The 18,796-nt window shown below is 39.7% G+C and overlaps 1 protein-coding gene across 1 annotated transcript in view; it reads left to right on the top strand.

The window, feature by feature from the left end:
* Positions 1-1,506: 1,506 nt before the first annotated feature.
* LOC140930264 (transient receptor potential cation channel subfamily M member 3-like) overlaps positions 1,507-18,796 on the top strand; it is an 18,801-nt gene continuing 1,511 nt past the window's right edge. Inside the window, exons 1-10 of the mRNA XM_073379944.1 lie at positions 1,507-1,551; positions 2,034-2,116; positions 2,754-2,844; positions 3,113-3,223; positions 4,048-4,212; positions 7,401-7,595; positions 14,282-14,459; positions 15,029-15,283; positions 16,326-16,426; positions 18,078-18,218. Of these exons, the coding sequence (XP_073236045.1) occupies positions 1,507-1,551; positions 2,034-2,116; positions 2,754-2,844; positions 3,113-3,223; positions 4,048-4,212; positions 7,401-7,595; positions 14,282-14,459; positions 15,029-15,283; positions 16,326-16,426; positions 18,078-18,218 (1,365 nt within the window). The remainder of the gene's footprint in view (positions 1,552-2,033; positions 2,117-2,753; positions 2,845-3,112; positions 3,224-4,047; positions 4,213-7,400; positions 7,596-14,281; positions 14,460-15,028; positions 15,284-16,325; positions 16,427-18,077; positions 18,219-18,796) is intronic.

The raw sequence follows: 18,796 nt of genomic DNA on the forward strand, positions 1-18,796 counted from the left end.
TTTTTTGAACGAAATTTGTTTCTTAGTGGGTCAGTTTAAGAAAATAAGTGCCTTTCTGGTCTACTCCTAGTCTCCCTCGCAGCCGTTTTTAGTATCGTCACGCAACGCTCCTGGGGAGGAGCGTTGCGTGACGATACTAAAAACGGCTGCGAGGGAGACTAGTCTACTCCATATGTTTTCATGAAACTGTTCACGATAAATGCGGGAGGTTACTAATAGATAAAAGCGCTGGACAAAATGAAAATGTCTTAGAACGCGGTTTTGTTAAACTCTGTCTAAAATCCGTTAACATTAAATGACCGACAATCAGATTGGATCCTGAAACCGTGTCCTCGAGTGACGGGAAGTCAAGTAAAACCACAAACAAACAACTCTCGTCAGGTTAATTAAAAGTTAAGCAAGTAGCCAAATTACAGGGGTACAGTGATCAGTGATATATGTGGACAAATTTTGTGGGTTCTTTTTCTTGTATGAGAGTCTGCCATTCAAAAGAGTTTGAAGAGAGCTCTCACAGTCCGGAAGAGTTTAGGTAAATTTTAAATCTTTCTATCAAGAGATTCCAAGTCTTCATTTTAATCCAAAGAAGTGTTCTGTTAGGAAGAAAGGATTAATTCTGTATGTATAGAATCTTTCAAAACTGAATTGTTTTAATAAATAAACGTCCAATGTCGAACTTGGGCTACCTGTGTTCATTTTCCCGGTGTATATACTAAGTCAAATACCGAGTTATTATGAAGAAAATATTATTCCAGAATGTATTCAAAATTTATAGTTATGAGACTTTGTTCTCATTTAATTATAACTCTTATAAAGACAAAAAAGCAACATACATGGTTTGGGAAGGTGTATTTTGAGAAATACTTATCATCACCTCCTGTCATCACATGGGTTTCTAGTTTAATTGCTCCCTTCACCCTGCACTGCAGGCAAGTGTTCAGCAACTCCTAGTACATTAAGACAAAATAATTTTCCTTCATGATTAGTTGAACGGAAGTCTAACGAACCATAATTCCTATACGTAATGATTGCTTACAATATAAGACAGGTCGTTCATTCAAAACTTCCTTCTCTGATCCATCGGACGTTAAATTTCACTGTTTGAGTAGAGAGTGCATGGTCTGGAAGGGGTTTCGCGTGATCCGTGAACTGCCCGTTAAACAGAGCGTGAATCGGGAAAACTCATGAAATACCGTCGTGATTCGTGAATAATATATTCACTGAGACGCGTGATCCTCTAATATTGTAGTCTGTGAGTCGAGATTTCTACCGATAAATTGAGATGTAAGTGTCGTGACGAGGGTTCGAAGTTAAACCATGTAAAAGTAAAAAAATTGTAAAGCTTCGATTTTATAGCAATAAAATTCATTGCCAGTCAACTTTGTAGTGGTAAAACAAAAAGCAGAGAATCGCCAGTTTGATCAACATACTTTTTGTTTCCTTCCCATCACGAGGTCATTAAGACCAACTATTGCCTATAATAGTCCAGAAAACCACAAAGAATCGATGATGGACTTGATCAGTTCGTCCCTTAATCACGTGATTCGTGAAAAGGTAACGTGACTCGTGAATGTACGGAAATTTAACTCGTGATTCGTGATCCAAACCACCTCTTCCAAACCCTGATAGTACTGTGGGCCTGTAACGATAAAAGGAATCCTTTTTTGGTTACTGCTTCTCTTCATAATTCTTTCTTTTTTTAATGAACTTAGTTTCAGAGGCAGAAAAGTTTGCCTTGGCTAGTCAGTAAATGTTGTCATTTAGCCATGCATCACAGAATCACAGCGCTTCAAGGAGCTTGCGTCGCAAGTCGTACGAAGTAATCCCATCTACAAAGGGTGAAGCTCAAATAAAGTAAACTTTTGACTCACTTAACTCTTCAATAAACTGTTTTATACAAGAAAACAGGACTACAATGATTTTCTTAGTTTAGTTCAGTGTTGCCCTTATTTACATGAAGGGACTAAAGCTAAAGCTGTATCGATATCCAAACGTCATGCTTCTGCTCACACACTGGACATTTATCCCTAAAACAGGCCGAATCTTCACCATGGGTATACGAAACCTTTAAGAAGAAAAGGTGCAGTCGTTATATTCCTTGTAAAAAAAAGCCAGACCGGTGAGTAATTAATGATAAAAAACCATACTTTGTAGATTCTATAGTTGTTTACAAGAATTACACATGAGTCAGTTCGCTGCGGCTAAAATTTAAAAGCCTTGCTGCCAAAGAACAACAAATCGACCAAGAAAGCAGACTTTCATGGGCTGCCTCATTTATGTATCAGTGGATTACTCTGAATTAGGAATAACTCTTAGGAATAGCCAAATTCAGAAAAACAATTGATATTATGCAATGATTGATATAAATGGTCCGCATGCCATAGTATTTTTTCCACCGGGATTAAAAAGCTACATACCAAATAAAAAGAACTATTAATTATACACGGTACGATGTGAAAGTAGTGCTGAAAAGGTTTGGTTTGAATAACTGAGACTCAAAAGTTAGAACCGTGTGTACTAAATAAATTATAGTACATTGTGGAATTACTTCTCAAAAGATTTCATTTGAATGGTACCATAGTATTATGACCAATATTCATGTCCGTAAATATACTGAAAGAGAATAGGTGAAACATTTGACTTCTAAATGTTAAAAACAAGTTAAGCAGGCTAGAAGAAACTGAAACATAATCAGCAAAAATTTGCGTTTCTTATGACATCATGATTTAACGATGATCATTTTTTTACATTTTTAGTTGCGGTTGTGGTCGTTCAAAGGCCTCCCATGGTAACGAAACAACAGATGGACAAAGGAATAGAGAACATGAATTAACAGAACCTGGACAGGCAAGTAGAACTGAGTTAAATGTCGCTTATATGAGGCTACCAGACTCTCTTCTCCGCAGCGGTTCCCCGCGCGTGGGGTGGGGGGCTAAGAGATCTCTCTTTCCCCTTCCCATCGTCCCTTACGCGCTTTCTTTTTCCCTCTCCCCAGCCGCCGCGACACAAACAGGACTATACGGAGGAGAGAGGGCCACGAGTTCAATTTTTGCAATTTTTCGGGTGTACAGTATTAGTTCTGATGTATTTCATGGTTGTTCTAACAATCAATCAGGAAACTAGCGCCATTGAATGGAAAGTATCCGAGCACACATTAATAGATGGACCGACAGATGCTTTCGGCGAACTTGAATTTACAGGAGCTGGACAAGCAAGTAGAGCTAAGGTAAGCTTAGACTTAATTCCATGTCTATCACGCTAACACAAGGCAAATATAATTATGGAGGCTGTTTTTATTTCTACAAACCCTACCGTAGTAAAATGGAGGATAAGTTGTACACTTTAGGGTTTGGGCTCGACAGAGACTGGGGAGCTTAAGCATCAACATTTTGGCCGAGCTACGGACGTCAACCGGAAGTGGACTTTTTGTATCATTGTGTAGTGGTTTGGTTGAAACTCTCGGGTAAATCCTCTTTATAAGAGAAAAGAAACTTAGCAATACAAATTTGGTAGTGTCAGGGCATGTAAAAAGGGAGAGGACCTCACTTCCGGTTGACGTGTGTCGCTCAAAAACATCTTTGCTGAAGCTCCCTATTAAAGAGAGGGACCCCGCCCTACGGACAGCCCCCTTGATACGAACACCCACATTTAAGAATTTTTTTATGACTTTCATGGATTAATACAGTCTTTAACCCTGGTACTGAAGCCCTCTAATAGAGTTTCGGCCTCACTAAAGACGTTTCACTTCCTTAGCTTTTTTGTTGAAGTCATTATTCCTACACTTCTTCCTCTTTGTCTGCTTTAGTATTTACGTCAATACAAGATTTGTCCGTGACGTTTTACCGTTGAACCCGATAAATATGGACGACACCATGGTATGTCCCCTTGGCCGTCTGCATTAACCAGGTTCCCGGGTGACTGTTTTTGAGGACTATCCGATATGCTTTAGTGACTGCAAATGTAACCCTGTAAAGCTTCAACAAACTCGCTTCAGATTGATGAAATCTTAAGTTCGCTAGTTCTTATCATGGTTTTGTTTTTTTTCGGTAGTTCATTCGTATTTCTGATGACACTGATCCTGACGATGTTCTGCACCTTTTACAAAAGGAATGGAAGTTAGAATTACCCAAACTTGTCATCTCTGTTACTGGTGGAGCAAAAAACTTTGTCATGCATCCAAAATTAAAGGATTTGTTTCGACAGGGATTGTTGAAGGTGCTTAATTGTGTAAAGTAAATCATCAATACACATAATCATTGCTGGAAATGTCATGATAAAATAGTGTTTAGATTCAAACTGCTATTCAAGTCTGAAAGTAAGACAATGTTTACACTATGGCGGATAGCTTTACCTGGTGCCACCAAAAGCTTTCCAGTATAGTGTAAACATATCCTTAATTAGTAAAATCCAGCAAGTGGTCTATTATCAATGCTGCGTTCTGATTGGTTGAGCTACTACTGGGCTATATGTTATAGCCTACTAGTAGCGAAAAGGGCCGGATTTTTGGCGGCAAAAAAGGATTAAAGTCTTGCTTTAAGTTGTTTTGTCTCGATATTTTGACCAATTAATTGGATTTTACTAAAACAATTATTCCTCTCGCCCCCATGGCCTCTGAGTCAATAGTCCATTCGGCCTTCAGCCTCATGGGATATTGACTCAGAGCCCATTCGGGCTCAAGAAATAATTGTTAAAGATATCAGTCCGAAGAGTGCCCGAAGTAAAAAAAGAGAAAAAATAAGAAGAAGGAGAAGAGGTTTCTTTTCTAAACTACCACAAATTGACCTCTAAAATATTAGAAAAAGAAATAAATGGAAAAGGATCACTTAAGAGGATTTCTTTTGAATAAGACATAATGAGCCATAGCATTACATCTTAAGATTCAAAGTTATAACTTAACGTCCTGAACAAATAGTACCAGAGTCCAAAATTATAGCTACAAATATATACTGGATAAATAGTACTGTGTATAAGTACTACTGGAGAAGTATCATTTGAATGGTCACTGCACAGGATCTGGTCCGAAGACTAAAAAGTTAGAGCTACATACTAAGTGAATAGCACCATGTGAAAGTACTGCTAAAGATGAACTTTGCATTTGAATGGTCACCCCATAGGATTTCATTTACACAGTCAAAAGTTAGAACTTCATACTAAATAAATAGGACCATGTGAAAGTACTGCTGAAGAGGTTTCATTTGGATGGTAGCACCATAGGATTTCATCCACAGACTCAAAAGTTAGAACTACATACTAAATAAATAGTACCATGTGAAAGTACTGCTGAAGAGGTTTCATTTGGATGGTAGCACCTTAGGATTTCATCCACAGACTCAAAAGTTAGAACTACATACTAAATAAATAGTACCATGTGAAAGTACTGCTGAAGAGGTTTAATTTGAATGGTCACACCATAAGATTTTATCCGCAGACTCAAAACTTAGAACTACAGTCTAAGTTAATACAAAATTGATTAATATATGAATTTTATGAAATTGAACTGCTAAACTGCGGGGTGAAGAAATGAATGCAGAGATCGTCACAGCAAATATGCAACTTATCAATAGTGTAGTGGCGAAAAGAGAGCATAATTAAATTCAGGCTTGACCTTAGCAACAGAGAATGATCTAACTCATTCTCTCTTGACCTTAAGTACTCTTCTCTTCATATATTTCTTTACCAGGCAGTTGAATTATGGGAAACTTAATATTTTTATCATATAACCAGCTCCTAGTTGATTTGCTAGCTTAATTGGTTAGAGTGCTGCACCGGTAACGCATTCCGGGTTCCAACCCCGGCAAGCCTGAACTTTTTCACCGTTTCTTCTCGCAACTGCATAAGTTGCGTATTTTACTGTGATGATCTTCTCTGAATTAATTTAATATACTCGAACCTCCCCTAGCCTTTTCCAGGCTCTCCGTTAGTGGGGATGAAGCGTAAGTAAAAGGCAAGCGAAATTGTGAGCGCGTGATCTGGGAAAAGGGAGCGGTAGCGGAAAAAAGAAATGGAGTGAGAGGAAGGGAGACGACCTTCTTCTCCCAACTTTCCTCCCGTTTTATTTTTGTGTTTGCGCTTTCTCAATTTCTTGGACCCAACTACCTCGGAGCCTGGAACAGGCTAAACCTCCCCGAGCAACTATTCAAAATAAGAGGATTTCTTGGTCTCTTATGAAAAAGGCAGAGAATTTATTGCAAACAATTTACTTTTCAAAGTTGTCACAGAAAGTTCTTCGTGTACCCTGGGTGGCGTAGTACATACAGTGGACAAAAAAACGCCGCGACATTCACCAAGTGGTCGCTTACAAGAGGTGAAAAACAATGGAAAACTATAAGACCGTCAGGCCAAAAAGTGGTCGAAGTGGCTTATAGGAGGTGATCGCTTATGAAAGTTCTAACTAGAGAGCTTTCACGCAGCGGAAACTTCGGTGTTTTGAATAGATGGTCGCTTATGGGAGGTGGGCACTTACGTCGCGAGAGGTGGTCGCACATGGAGGTTCGACTGTAGCGCAAAGAGGTTCTAGATGAAACTGAAAAACATCATTATTAAAGGGGCTGTGTCACGGCAGTCGAGTTCATTTTGTTTAATTTTGCCAATTACTCGCCCTCAATCGCTATGGAAATTAAAGAAAGTAAAGAAATTACAGGTATATGACAAAATCAGAGATCCGAGACAAACAGATATGTCTCCTGAACATTATTTTTGAAGTTGCAAGCAGCAGGGATCAACTTTGAAACACTGTTAGGCTGAACAGTTTTCAAAAACCCTAATTTCAATCCGTTTCAATCTTCTTCAGTTTTGCCCATCCGTGACATCTGTTGTTTCTGTTATGTTATTTTAACCGTCCTTTAAAGTTTTAAGCAGTTATTTTTATGTTTCTCTTAATTTAACGGGCGTTTTGTAATTTCCTAATTTGGCTGAACTTCGTGACACAGCTCCTTTAAAATCATGTGAACATCCCGAGCCTTTTAAAGTGCATGGAGCCTTGGTGCCTTTGTCCTCAGCCTAATGAGATTTTAGCCTTTAAAACGATGCTATAAAAATTGAACAAGTTCAAGATTATTTAGGGAATACTCTGAAAATCTTTCATGTGCAGAGCCCGGATAGATTATGACGCTTTTCGAAACTTATCGACAGCAGGCCATTATACACGTGATTCACTCCATGACTACCCAAGTTCCCTTTCCTTAGCACCTGAAAGGATTAGTTTGCCTTTATCATCACAAGACACCATGAAAGAGTACCCCCTGATAGTCTCTTGTTTAATGTTAGAAAAAACGAATTGAAGGTTTTGAAAAAGTTCGTGACTTCGAACACACGTACCCGAAGCAACGAAAAATAAGCGTAGAAAGGCTGCATCCATAATAACTTCTTAAACTGTTAACCTCTCTTCAAAATTTTTTGCACAGGCAGCCAAGACCACTGGTGCATGGATTATAACAGGGGGAACAAACACTGGCGTAATGAAACACGTAGGAAAAGCAGTAAAGGGTCATACTGTAATGTCACGAGGGGCAATGCTCACAGATAAAACGTCTCAGGTGCACTTGATCGGAATCGCTCCATGGGGCATTGTGGAGCACAGGTCTGAGTTGATTAAAAAGGTAAGAAGCATTTTGAAAGTCACTTAGTAGCGCACACGAGGCAGATATTATTTTCGCCTGTCTCTTGAACGTGGAATGACAACAAATCTTTAAATAGGAAACACACTTTACATTAGTGAGATTCTGAGAGGCCCTGTGAAAGGAAAAGAAAAATAGGTAAATAAATAAATAATGGTAATAAAAGGAACAAGTGGGATAGTAAAAACATAAATTGAAGCTAGCTAGTCTAAGCTAAAGTGCAAGCATGCATGACCGCGTTGGAAAATTATTTCAAACTTTAACGCAACCTTTTCTTGGGAACGGTATGTCTTTAACTTTATGGGCAAAGCAAACGAGAGTCAGTTGGCAGCTATGTCAAAGCCAAGGGTTCCAAGAAGCAGCCAAATGGCAGCAAAAACAAACAAGGAGAGAAACGTTTCCCTACCAGAATTAAGACGACTGGCAATGAGAGGTACAAAAATTGTGGTACCCAACACAAACGAAACGAATCTCGCTATTCAACCGAAAATACGGTCATAAATGGCATCATTTTCAAGCGTGTGTATGGCCAAGAGGAAAGATGAGGTACCCGCGTTAAACACTTACGAGAAAGCCACGATAGCTCAGTTTCTCAGACTCTCACTTCGTATGTAGAGTCCTGTGGTTATCGATTGTTTGCAGGCTCAGCTTCTTTTGTGAACACAATAAGCTGGAAACCATGTTTGTCATGTTTCAATGTCAGCTTTTCGACACAGGTGCGACCTGTAATGTACTCAACTTCATATAATGATGTCCATGCTACGCGCGCTGTTATTGGTCGTTGCCTATGATCTATCAGAGTACAGATACATAGTCTAAGATGACATCACGGGAAACTTGTTTTGTTTGTTTTGTTCAACATGGGGGCGCGGTTTTGAAAATGTTTGTAAGATTATTTAGGATTAAAGCAAGTCAAAAGCCTCGAAAAAAGATGAGCAGGAGCTATTTACAAAGAAGACAAATGGAGAAACGGGGACAAAAGGCGCTCTTGAGTACTTAAGAATCCCCAAAACTACAAGAAATCTTCACAACAGTTGCCATCATGTGTCATCGCTACAAGGGATTCGCTGTTTTGCAAAATGTTTTCGCCATTGTTCTGCTTTGAGCAAGAAAAGAAGTTGAAAACTGAACTTCTCGAAGAAACTGTATACAAGTAAGATAAAGGAAAAAAGAAGAAGCAGGGACGAAAAGTAGCGCTTGGGACTTAAAAAAGGCCTAAACTAGCACAAATCCTCGAACAGTCAAGCGGTACGAGGCAGGTATGTGTATCGGTCTATTTTCTTTTCTGATCGTTGTATAAAACAAATAGATTCCATGTTGCCATTGGTCTGTTCAGTAATAGATCACAGAGGAGGTAAAAATGCGGTAAAAACATCAGTTACAGGGGCGGATCCAGGATTTTTCTTAGGAGGGGGTGCACCACTAACTGACTGATGACGTAAAAAATTTTAAAAGCGAATACGAAGAAGAGGGCTTTTGACTAGGAAATAACATAATGTGAACTGCTGGGAATACATATCAAACGATAGAGCAGATTTTCTATGTCTGTCAAGCGACTGCACAGTGTTAATTAGAGAGCGGCCGCAGGTCATCCCAGGGGGGGTGCGCACCCCCTGCAACCTCCCCCTGGATCCGCCCCTGAGTTACACACTCGCCTGCGGCTCGTGTGCCACTTTGTTTTTACTACATTTTGACGTCATCTGTGATCTATTACTGAACAGACGCGCAGTCTTAAATAGAGACTTATCGATTATCAAGCAAGAAGGCAACCCTCTCATGGAAAAAGGCAAAACCTAGTTTAAGTTATTTCACGGCTGCCTGAAGCCTGTTGACGAAGTCCTTCTGCAAGTCTCACATAGTGGAAGTTCGCATTTTCCCAAGTTTCAAGTCTCTAGCGAAACAAATAAGACTTTACTGTCTGCAGAAACCTTTCAAAAGTTCAAACTTCTCAAGTTACCATCTCAGGCTAAAGTTCTTGTCTTGTATGACAAAACAACTCTCTTGACAGTTTAAAGTATACGGCTGAAAGATTATTGGCGATGTCTTCAAAGGTCTTGGACATATCGGTTCAGGTTCAGCTTTGTACTTGATCTCTTAACAGTTCTAGCACGGCAAAGCTCTAGACGTAGCCCTAAAGAATGAATGAAAGCAAAGCTCACAGATCTAGAAAGAAACCCAAAAGTATAGAATGGATCAGCAATGTGGTAGTGGCAACCAAGCCCGTTAAAATCCGAATATGCTTAGACCCTCAAGAACTGAACAAGGTAATTCAGCGTCCTAAATACTTAATTCCTACACTTGAGGAACTGTTACCTATTGTAAACTGTCCAAAGACAGAATTTTCAGAACGCAAAACGAGAACGATGGCTTTTACCAAATCAGTCTTTACGAAGCCATCAGCAAATTAACAAAGTTTTGGATTTCCATTTTCTCCGCATGCCCTTTGGAAGCTTTGCTCCAGAATAATTTAGAAAGTAATCTACAAGAGAAAAGTTCAGAGACAACATCATAGTTATGGGATTTGGCGAAAAGGAAGAGCAGGCAGTCCTAAAACCAGATCCTGATAACGTGAAAGTTGTAGAGGAAATGCCCCAGCCAAAGTGCAAGCAGGAAGCCCTAATTCTCCTTGGTTTCATCAATTAACTCTCATAGTTTCCTAGAATTGCATAAGTATAGCACAGCCTCTAAGACTTAATAACTTAAAACGACAAGTTTACATGGTCTTAGTGGCATAAAGCAGCTTTCCAGAAAATTTAATTTTGCTTTAAAAGAGGCTTGTAGTCAACCACTCCATACACCGAATGCAAATATGGCGGACCTCTCGGCCGGCCCGGGTCTAGTTGCGCGAAAGCGAGGCTAGTGAGGCCTCAAGAGTTTTGTTTTGACTGCGCGTCTTAGCGATTGAGTCGATCGATATCGTTTGCTTTGAGTTGTTGCATGCCTGAGGGCCACCAAAAAGAAGATTTTTCTCTAGGTGGAATAGCCCTTACTTTCCCGAGATCTTTTCACAAAGAAAGTTAAAAATTCATGCGATTCGGCGCGGCGATGGGAAGCACTTTACAGCGAAAGTGTGCTCGCTTCACTTGCTTTAGATCCTGTTTAAATGAGAGGACTCACGAAAGTATTTGAAGAAATAATTTTCACAAGAGATGGTGCTGTTCCAAGATGTTTGCATGGTCTGTTATTTATTCAACAAAAGGTAAACATTGTCGAAAACGGGAGCATCTGCTGTGGACTGTAAGATCTTTTAGATTTCACGCTGAAAACAGCTGCATTAAAATATAACAACAACAATAACAATCGCCTGTTAATCCTACAAGCGTGGCCTGTGAAACTATGTAAGAACCAGAAGAAAGCGACATATTTCAAGATTAGTCCTTGACCAAGGTGCACTGAAAAAACTAACTAAGGAACCGTTGCCAATTAAGAAAGTATGAAGAAGGAAAAAGGTTCTGGTAGAGAAAGAGCGTGCAAGTATTCGAGCATTGTATTTGACCCTGCGCGTGATCTATCTTAGCAACTTGTCGAATGGTTTCGAGGTAAACTAACAGCGATTTTCCAAAAATTGCTCCTTTTATGGCACTGCTCAAACTCTTGAGCACAGGATCGTGAAGACTGTGAAAACATTCGGCCTTGTTGTCTGTCGTTGTGTCCCTGAGAACGCCTAAAGTTAGGTAAGTCGCGACGGCGGATTCACTCGTTCTCGAGGATATTTTACCTTTCCTTGGTAAGAGAACGGACAAAGCAAACTTGAAACAGAACCATGAATCTTTCAGTTATTCACCCATTCTAGTAGTTTCGTGAGTCTTCTCTTAAGTGAAGCGAGCACACTTTCGTTCTTTTAACTCCGTGATAGTAAAGTGCCTCCATTCGCCGCGCCGAATCGCTTGAATCCGTTTCTTTCTTCGAAAAGAACCTTGGCAAAGCGAAGATAATCAACTTTCGTCTCTGCTGGAGTTAAATCTCCTCTTTGATGGCTCTTAAGCACTTAACAACTCGAAGGAAACCATATTGATCGACTGAATCGCTAAGACGCGCAGTCAAAACAGAACTACCGAGGCCTCACTAGCCTCGTTTTCGGGCAACTAGGCCCAGGCCGAACGAGAGATCCGCCATATTTGCATTCGGTGTATACTCAAGTACTAATTGCAATGAAGATGTCATCTTCCAGTGTAGTGCCAGTGAAAGAGGATTAGGCCCAGCTCTTCCATAAACCGGTCAGCCGGTAGCGTTTGGTTCAAGGAATTACACAAGAAAAAGAGTGCCTTGCAATCGAGTTGGCAATTGCAGAGTTGTTGTTAAACCCATTGCGTTTTGACGTTCTCGTTGCCGTGGCAGCCGTCACATCTTAACTCCCAAATAAAAGTGGATAGCTTCCTAAAAACAGTCCCACAATGCAATTCGGGAGAAAACCAACCATAAGGGCTCAAGTCCCCACTTCAAAATGGCCAATCAGACGCTCTTGCCGCGAAACTATCCACATGGTTGACAAGAATACTGCATACGACTATCAGTAGGCGACCACTTTGCAAATAACCTCATTCTCTCGCAGTCAAATACCGTTTAAGGTAATTCCCTTGTTTGGCACTGGGCACACACTACTGCGTGTAATATTGCAACTTCCAACATGGCGGCGGTTCTTCCCGCTAGCGCAAAAAGAACAAACAGGAACCGCATTTGCAGAGCTTAAACTTCTATTCGCAATAATAATGCTGCAGATCGGCTGACAGCTTCCTGGTCTGCTATCGAAAAACAAGAAAATCAAAAAAATGTGCGTGATCCCGAAGTCTGCAGTGGCTTTTCACTTCGCGGCCGTCGAGTTGTGGAATTAAAGTATAAATATCCTGGCTGAGGCTTTGGATGGGGGCTGTGAAGCCTGTGGAGCAGCTATACGGCTCTCCAACTGCATTAACTAGACAGTGTCTGGCGTAGGGTTGCTACTGTACATATGTTGTTCAAACTCCGAGAGTGGAGAGACTAATATATTTGTCGAGCAAATAAGAACCACCGGTAGCACCAGAACCACGCGTCTTTGACGAAGTTTGCTGCTGAATTCACATTTTGCTGTATAGACAAACCAAACAAGAGAACATATGAAGAATAGGAATCAATTGTCTTTTCTTCAGGATTATTGCGAAAAAGAAAAAACAAAACGGACCCTAGTTCACTGGAACACAGAACACCAGCGCTACAATATAGTCCAAAATAAAAATTCATAACCCCCAAAATCTCATCAAATCTTGATTTACCTCATTCCTTGGTATTTGTTGCAATCTTTCTGTGTTGGCGATATCTAACTCATAAAAAGAATCGAAAACAAGCTTGATATCGAGTGCATACTTCGAACACGATGGGCGCTATTTTGTATCTCGTCCCAGTCCCCGCCGCGCAAATTCTATATCCTGACTGCGATGTCTAAACCATGTCCGCCTTTCACGGTAGTTTGTGAGGAAACAAGCACCGTGACCCCCCGACTTTCTTTTCAGTTATTTGCTAAGTACAGTCTAATAAAGAAAATATTCGAAAAACAAAAAAAGTTTGATTGTAGAACATGACTTTTTTGGGAAAATGGTTCCGTACTTGGTGTATTTGGGCCAAGGCGAGGAGTTCAAGCTAACCACGGAACTTTCCCGAAAAAGTGCAATATCTCTACAGCTAGGCAATAAAAAACGGCTTAAATCAGGCAATCCCGTTTATTTGAATAAGAGAAGCTTTATTTTCAAGATAAAATTTCGTGTTTCAAGCAACAAAGACTTAATTCTGTATGAAGGTGATTCGAGTTTTTAACGCGCAACCGGTAAAAATAACCCAGTTTAAGAGCCTGCTGACGCGTAAACAAGCGAGGTGACTCCATATTTTTATGGCATTTTTTTACTGTTCATGTCATGAATGTTGATTATGCCAAGTTTCAAAAAAAGGTTGATAGTAGAACAATTTCAAGGGGATTACCTTAAAAACTTTCTACTCCCCAAATTTCATAAGTAAACGGTTCCCTGTTTTCTGGACGGAATCCTGTTTTTCACTTAGATATATAAAATTGTAATTGTAATTATAGTAGAAATTAGTGTGGCGTTGTTTATCAAAATTAGTGAACTCCTACAAGAACAAAACTCGCAGATTCAAGCCAATAATAAATAAGCAACTGTTATGTTATGCCCGATTTATATGTTTCTCCTAAGAGGGCTTGATACATTTCCTCAAATTCAAGTAGTTAATAAAGAGTGGCTGCTCAGTTTATAAAGCAGTAGATAATAAACTCTTAATGACTGGTCCGAGAGAAACAGTTAATTTGTTTCCCCAGTATCCGCCTCGGGAAACATCGAGACTCGAGGTTAACAAAATTAACTGTTTCCCAAGGGACAAGTCTTTAAGTGATTTGTTATACAGCAGGAAATCCTTGCTTTAACAACGGTTGACAATCGCGGGTAACAGTGCACTGTTACCCACTGACGTCATAGATTTTTGGCGGGTAACAGTAGATTTTTGGCGCGCGCTGTTGGGAAAAAATTTCCAGCTATATAACAATTTTAATTAGTGGATTCATTTCGTTTGTGGCGTGTTTTCTTGCTTTTTCTGGCAAATGACCATCTCCCGTCAGCGAACACTTTCTCCTGAAACAAAGGTGGTGGGTCAACAGAGAGTTGACAGTACACTCATTATCTTTTTAGACACAGGATCTTGTTACATATCACATGACGTCAAGCTTAGAGATCCAGGGATCGTGTATCGACAACAATCATTCACACTTCTTGCTTGTGGACGATGGCACTGAAGGAAAATACGGTGGAGAGATCGCATTCCGTGCAAGGTTTCAAAAGTTCTTGGCAAATAAAGAGATTTCCAAAAGTAATTATCTAAAAGGTTCAGTTTTTTTCTAATAGTCTTTAACCTAGTCGAAGTGGAACGTCACCCCGAAACAGTCGTTTGGATAGGTTTTTTATAATGCCTGGTGGTCGTTTTCCTTTAGTTCAATATTATAGTGTTCTCTCACAAGCCCATGAAAGCAATTGGGAGCTTCTACCGCGTACATGAGTTTGAGATTCATTTTGGGGTTATTGTTTCTAACTTTCGCCCTCTCAATGAGAACGAGACTCAATCCCTCTTTCAAACGTTTGTCAAGAATTCGTGTATGCTGCAAAGACCCACGTCACTTGTTGCCAGCTGCCGAGATGGTTTGCTTCCTCTCATATTATAGGGATTGTGAATACATTGTTGTAAACTTCTACGTTGCTGATGGATAACTAAGAAGATGGAGCTGCATTTGGAAGTGCTGCCCCACTGATACGCGAATTTTGCAGAAGGAAGGGGGGAAGGCCTGAAGTTAGCGACTACTACTACTACCATTACCACTTTCTTTCTTTTTATTTTCCCTTTTTAGAAGAATAACTACGTCCTTTCTCTTTTTAAAACTGCAGGATACAACTATTTAGATGAAAATTCTCAGAACGACAGGCCAAATGGTATTCCTGTGGTATTGGTTGTCCTTGAGGGAGGTCCGAACACTATTCGTACAGTGTTAGAGTCAGTTACAAGCACTCCTGCCGTGCCTGTCGTCATTGCGGATGGTAGCGGCAGAGCGGCTGATATTTTAGCTTATGCTTACTCACTGTATATTGAACATGAAGGGTTCGTATTCGTTCTCATAATGTTTTTCTTTTTATGTCTAGAAGGTATGGCAGTTGCGTTAACCGGTCACTGTTGGACTGTACATTTACTCAAACCAAATTTTTGTGTTATCAAAATTTTTCTTAAGCTTGGATATACCTTGAAATCTTGCCACTAAAGATTTGGTGGCAATCATGGAGGAATCATCTAAAAGCTCTTGCAAAAAGGCAAAACACATTTTAACACTTTACATGGTTTTGCTATGTTGACAGGTTTGATATGAAGCACTTTCGTCAGGTTGCAGAGCACGAAATACTTGAATTGAGAATTAAAAAAGCCTTCCCTGAAGGGGAATGGTTTGAGAGTTACTCCAATGTACTTGAATGTGTGAGGAAAAGTCAGTATGTAAGTTTAGAAAACGAGTAATTTAATTTTTGTTCTGCCCTTTTTGTGCATCTCATATAAATGTAATGATTTGTGCTGGGTATCCCAGCCCAGATTAGTGTTACAGTTATTAAGCTTTTTCAGAGAAAGTTAACATTTGAGAGAAAGTATAAAAAGAAGAATTTTGTCAGTCCCACTTGTTTAATTAGCTGTTCAACGTCCTTCCTACAGATCACAATATGCCATATGGACGACGATGGTATCGACATCGACAAGTCGATTTTAAAAGCTATTTTGAAAGGTTTGAAAGCACTTTTTTAAGCAGTTATTTACAGTGTATGGCAGTAGGCAGGCTATTCCATTTTCAAAGATACTGTGATACCAATGGCATCAAATGCTGTTGTCTATAATCATCTTAGATGCAATGTATTCTGATGAAGTGTAGACTGATGTGTTGTTATTTAAATACATAACAAAGGGGAACAAGTTATAAAATCCGCAGTGCCGCTTATCGCCAGCGAAAAGTCGTTAATTTTGTAAATTTCGTAGCAGAGTTCAATCCTGGACATAAGTGAGACGTTTGCCCTATCATTTTCTTCGTGGTCATTAGCTAGATAACGTAATAAAAGAACCCCTGAAAAAATTAATTCTCTGTCCTACAGTTATTTCAGTGTTGAAAGAAAAAAATAGATGAAGCTATAATACGCACGTTTGTATTTGCAGCGCAAATTACTTTGCCTTCATACCAGCTTGATTTGGCCTTGACGTGGAACCGAGCTGATATTGCTAGAACTGAGATCTTTACTAAAGGCCGAAAGTGGAAGGTATGGGTGTAATCGTGCAAGTTGACAGTTGTTGCATTACATTTTTGTACTTGACCAGGTGAGCGCTCAGTAATTATGCTTGATAGAGAACCGATAAGCACAGTGGGAGGCTTAGATACAAATGTAAGCTCGGTAATTAAAGTCTATTTTGTAGTTTACAAGGACCGAAGGAATTAAGCGTTAGACTTGTCTCCTTGAAAATCAAAACACGAAATGCAAGTTAATCTTACGGCAAAATAGAGTACTTTTTGCTCAAAATTTCGGTCAGTCAGAACTGAATTTTAATCAGAGCTGCGAAATGCTGATGAAGGTTAGTTTTGTCACGAGTCCAATCTGAGTATCGAGAAGTAAAATTAATCCCTCTTTAGCTGATTCCCAGGAAGAGACGGAACATTTCTCTTGGTGGTGACAGTAACTTTCAAGCGGAGCAAATAAAGAAAAGTTACAAACACCTGTACAAATGTAAGAAAATAGCGGAAAACTTTTAATAGACTTCAATAACCGTCTTTCAGGGTAAGCTCTACAGTCCAAATTAAACCAAAGAATGGTGGCCGCTAGCGCTCTTCCTATAGATAAGAACCACGCCGCTTTCAGAGCAACAGTGCAATCTACAGTTTTCCTTGTCAAGGGGCACAGAGTGCAGGTTTGCGGTACACCTGTAGTGAAGCGGAGAGTAATTCAAAGCTCTTGGCATTTATGCACCTACGTTGTAAAACAAATTAGGTCACTTTCGGTCTGTAAATAAATAGGCAAGGGATTTAAAATGACCTAGAACAATTACAAATTGGCAATATACGTTCTTCCGCGTAAGATTTAGTTTAGGTCTTGTTTTGGCAATGCCAAACATAAAGATGGGCTCTTACCACTCGTTTTATCAGTGAACTGATATCCATACCATTTTTTTTTTTCGTCGAAAGGTGTCTGAAGTCCCTCCGGAATTTGAGCAAGATTAGTTACATCTGGAACATCACAATGGCAGCGTTTCAGAAACGTGGAACCTTATATAAACTAATATCATTTTTCATCAAACCTTTCAGTTCAAAGTAACGAGGGTTCTAGAGCCAATCTTTTGTTTTTGAAAGAATTTTGCAAACTAAATCATCAGCATCTTTTTTTTTTTTTGGTTTTGAATAATCATAAGGCAAAAAGATGTTTTTCATTGTTATTATTTGAGGTTTGAACCGCAACCTGCGACCTCGGCTTGGCAGGCCGTTCCTTAGCTTATCCAGTTACGACAGTTAAGTTAACAGGGCGGCTGGGAAAATTTAGCGCAGTGATATATTTCCTCCTACGTTGATAGCCCAAACAAAAAAAAAACATATATACAAAATTATTTTTGCTGCTTCAAGAGCAAAATTTCGCGAATGCAATGTACTCTCCATGACGTCTCCAATAGTGGGCTGTTATTTATCTGGCACTCGACAAGTTTGTTTTGACAAATACTTGCTCCGATAGCCGGACAAATTGTTAAATGCTAAAGATCCATCTTCAGGCTAATTCACTTAAATGGAAGCCCAGTCTTTCAGCGTGTGGAATACAAGTGACCTCCAGTTTTGATGGAACATAGTTTAATCATATCGATCTCTTAGTTAAATTAAGGTTGCATTTTAGTTTATCTTGATCATTTGTTTTGTGCTGGCTTATCCAACAGATAGAGACCTTGGAAGATAAGATGGAGGACGCTTTAATCAACAATCGTGTGGAATTTGTAGATCTTCTTTTAGAAAAAGGTGTCAGTATGAAGAAGTTCCTGACTACAGATCGGTTAAATAACCTTTTCAAGGCAGTGATCGTAAGTACAACACATGACGACGTAAGACCAACTTAGATATTGGTACATCATACAAGACTAGACTGTACAGCAATCGGTTTATTTCTCTTCATTAATTCCAAATCATTGCTGTTCAGGTACGAAGCGCGAGACCATAGTGCCCAAATGGAGCACAACCCCACAAGCCTTGAGCTTTAAACCTTATCGTGTTTAAATAAAGGATATGTATGTATGTAATGGCATATCACATTCCCGTTTTCACGTTACTATTGGCCAGTGCTTATGTCAGTCGTACAGGGATGGGTTGGTGGTTGCCACAAAAGGAAGTGCAGTCGAGAAAACTTGGGGAAAGAAGCGTTTGAATCTGCTTTCAGAAATGCTCTAACACAACACTTCAATACAGCCGTACTATTAATTGGTCATGAAGGAGAGTACTCAGTCCGTTCTCGTCAAATGCCAAACCTTTCAAGTGGCTGTGCAGCCGTCTCGTGACATATTGAAACTGATATTATACACCTCCACCAATGACTTAATTAGAAAAAATGCTCCTAAGGGCTTTGGACCTCATAAACCTAGTAGTCTCAGCTGTTAGTCTAAAC

The sequence above is a fragment of the Porites lutea genome, chromosome 1 (genome assembly GCF_958299795.1).
Source record: "Porites lutea chromosome 1, jaPorLute2.1, whole genome shotgun sequence".
NCBI classification, from domain to species: domain Eukaryota; kingdom Metazoa; phylum Cnidaria; class Anthozoa; order Scleractinia; family Poritidae; genus Porites; species Porites lutea.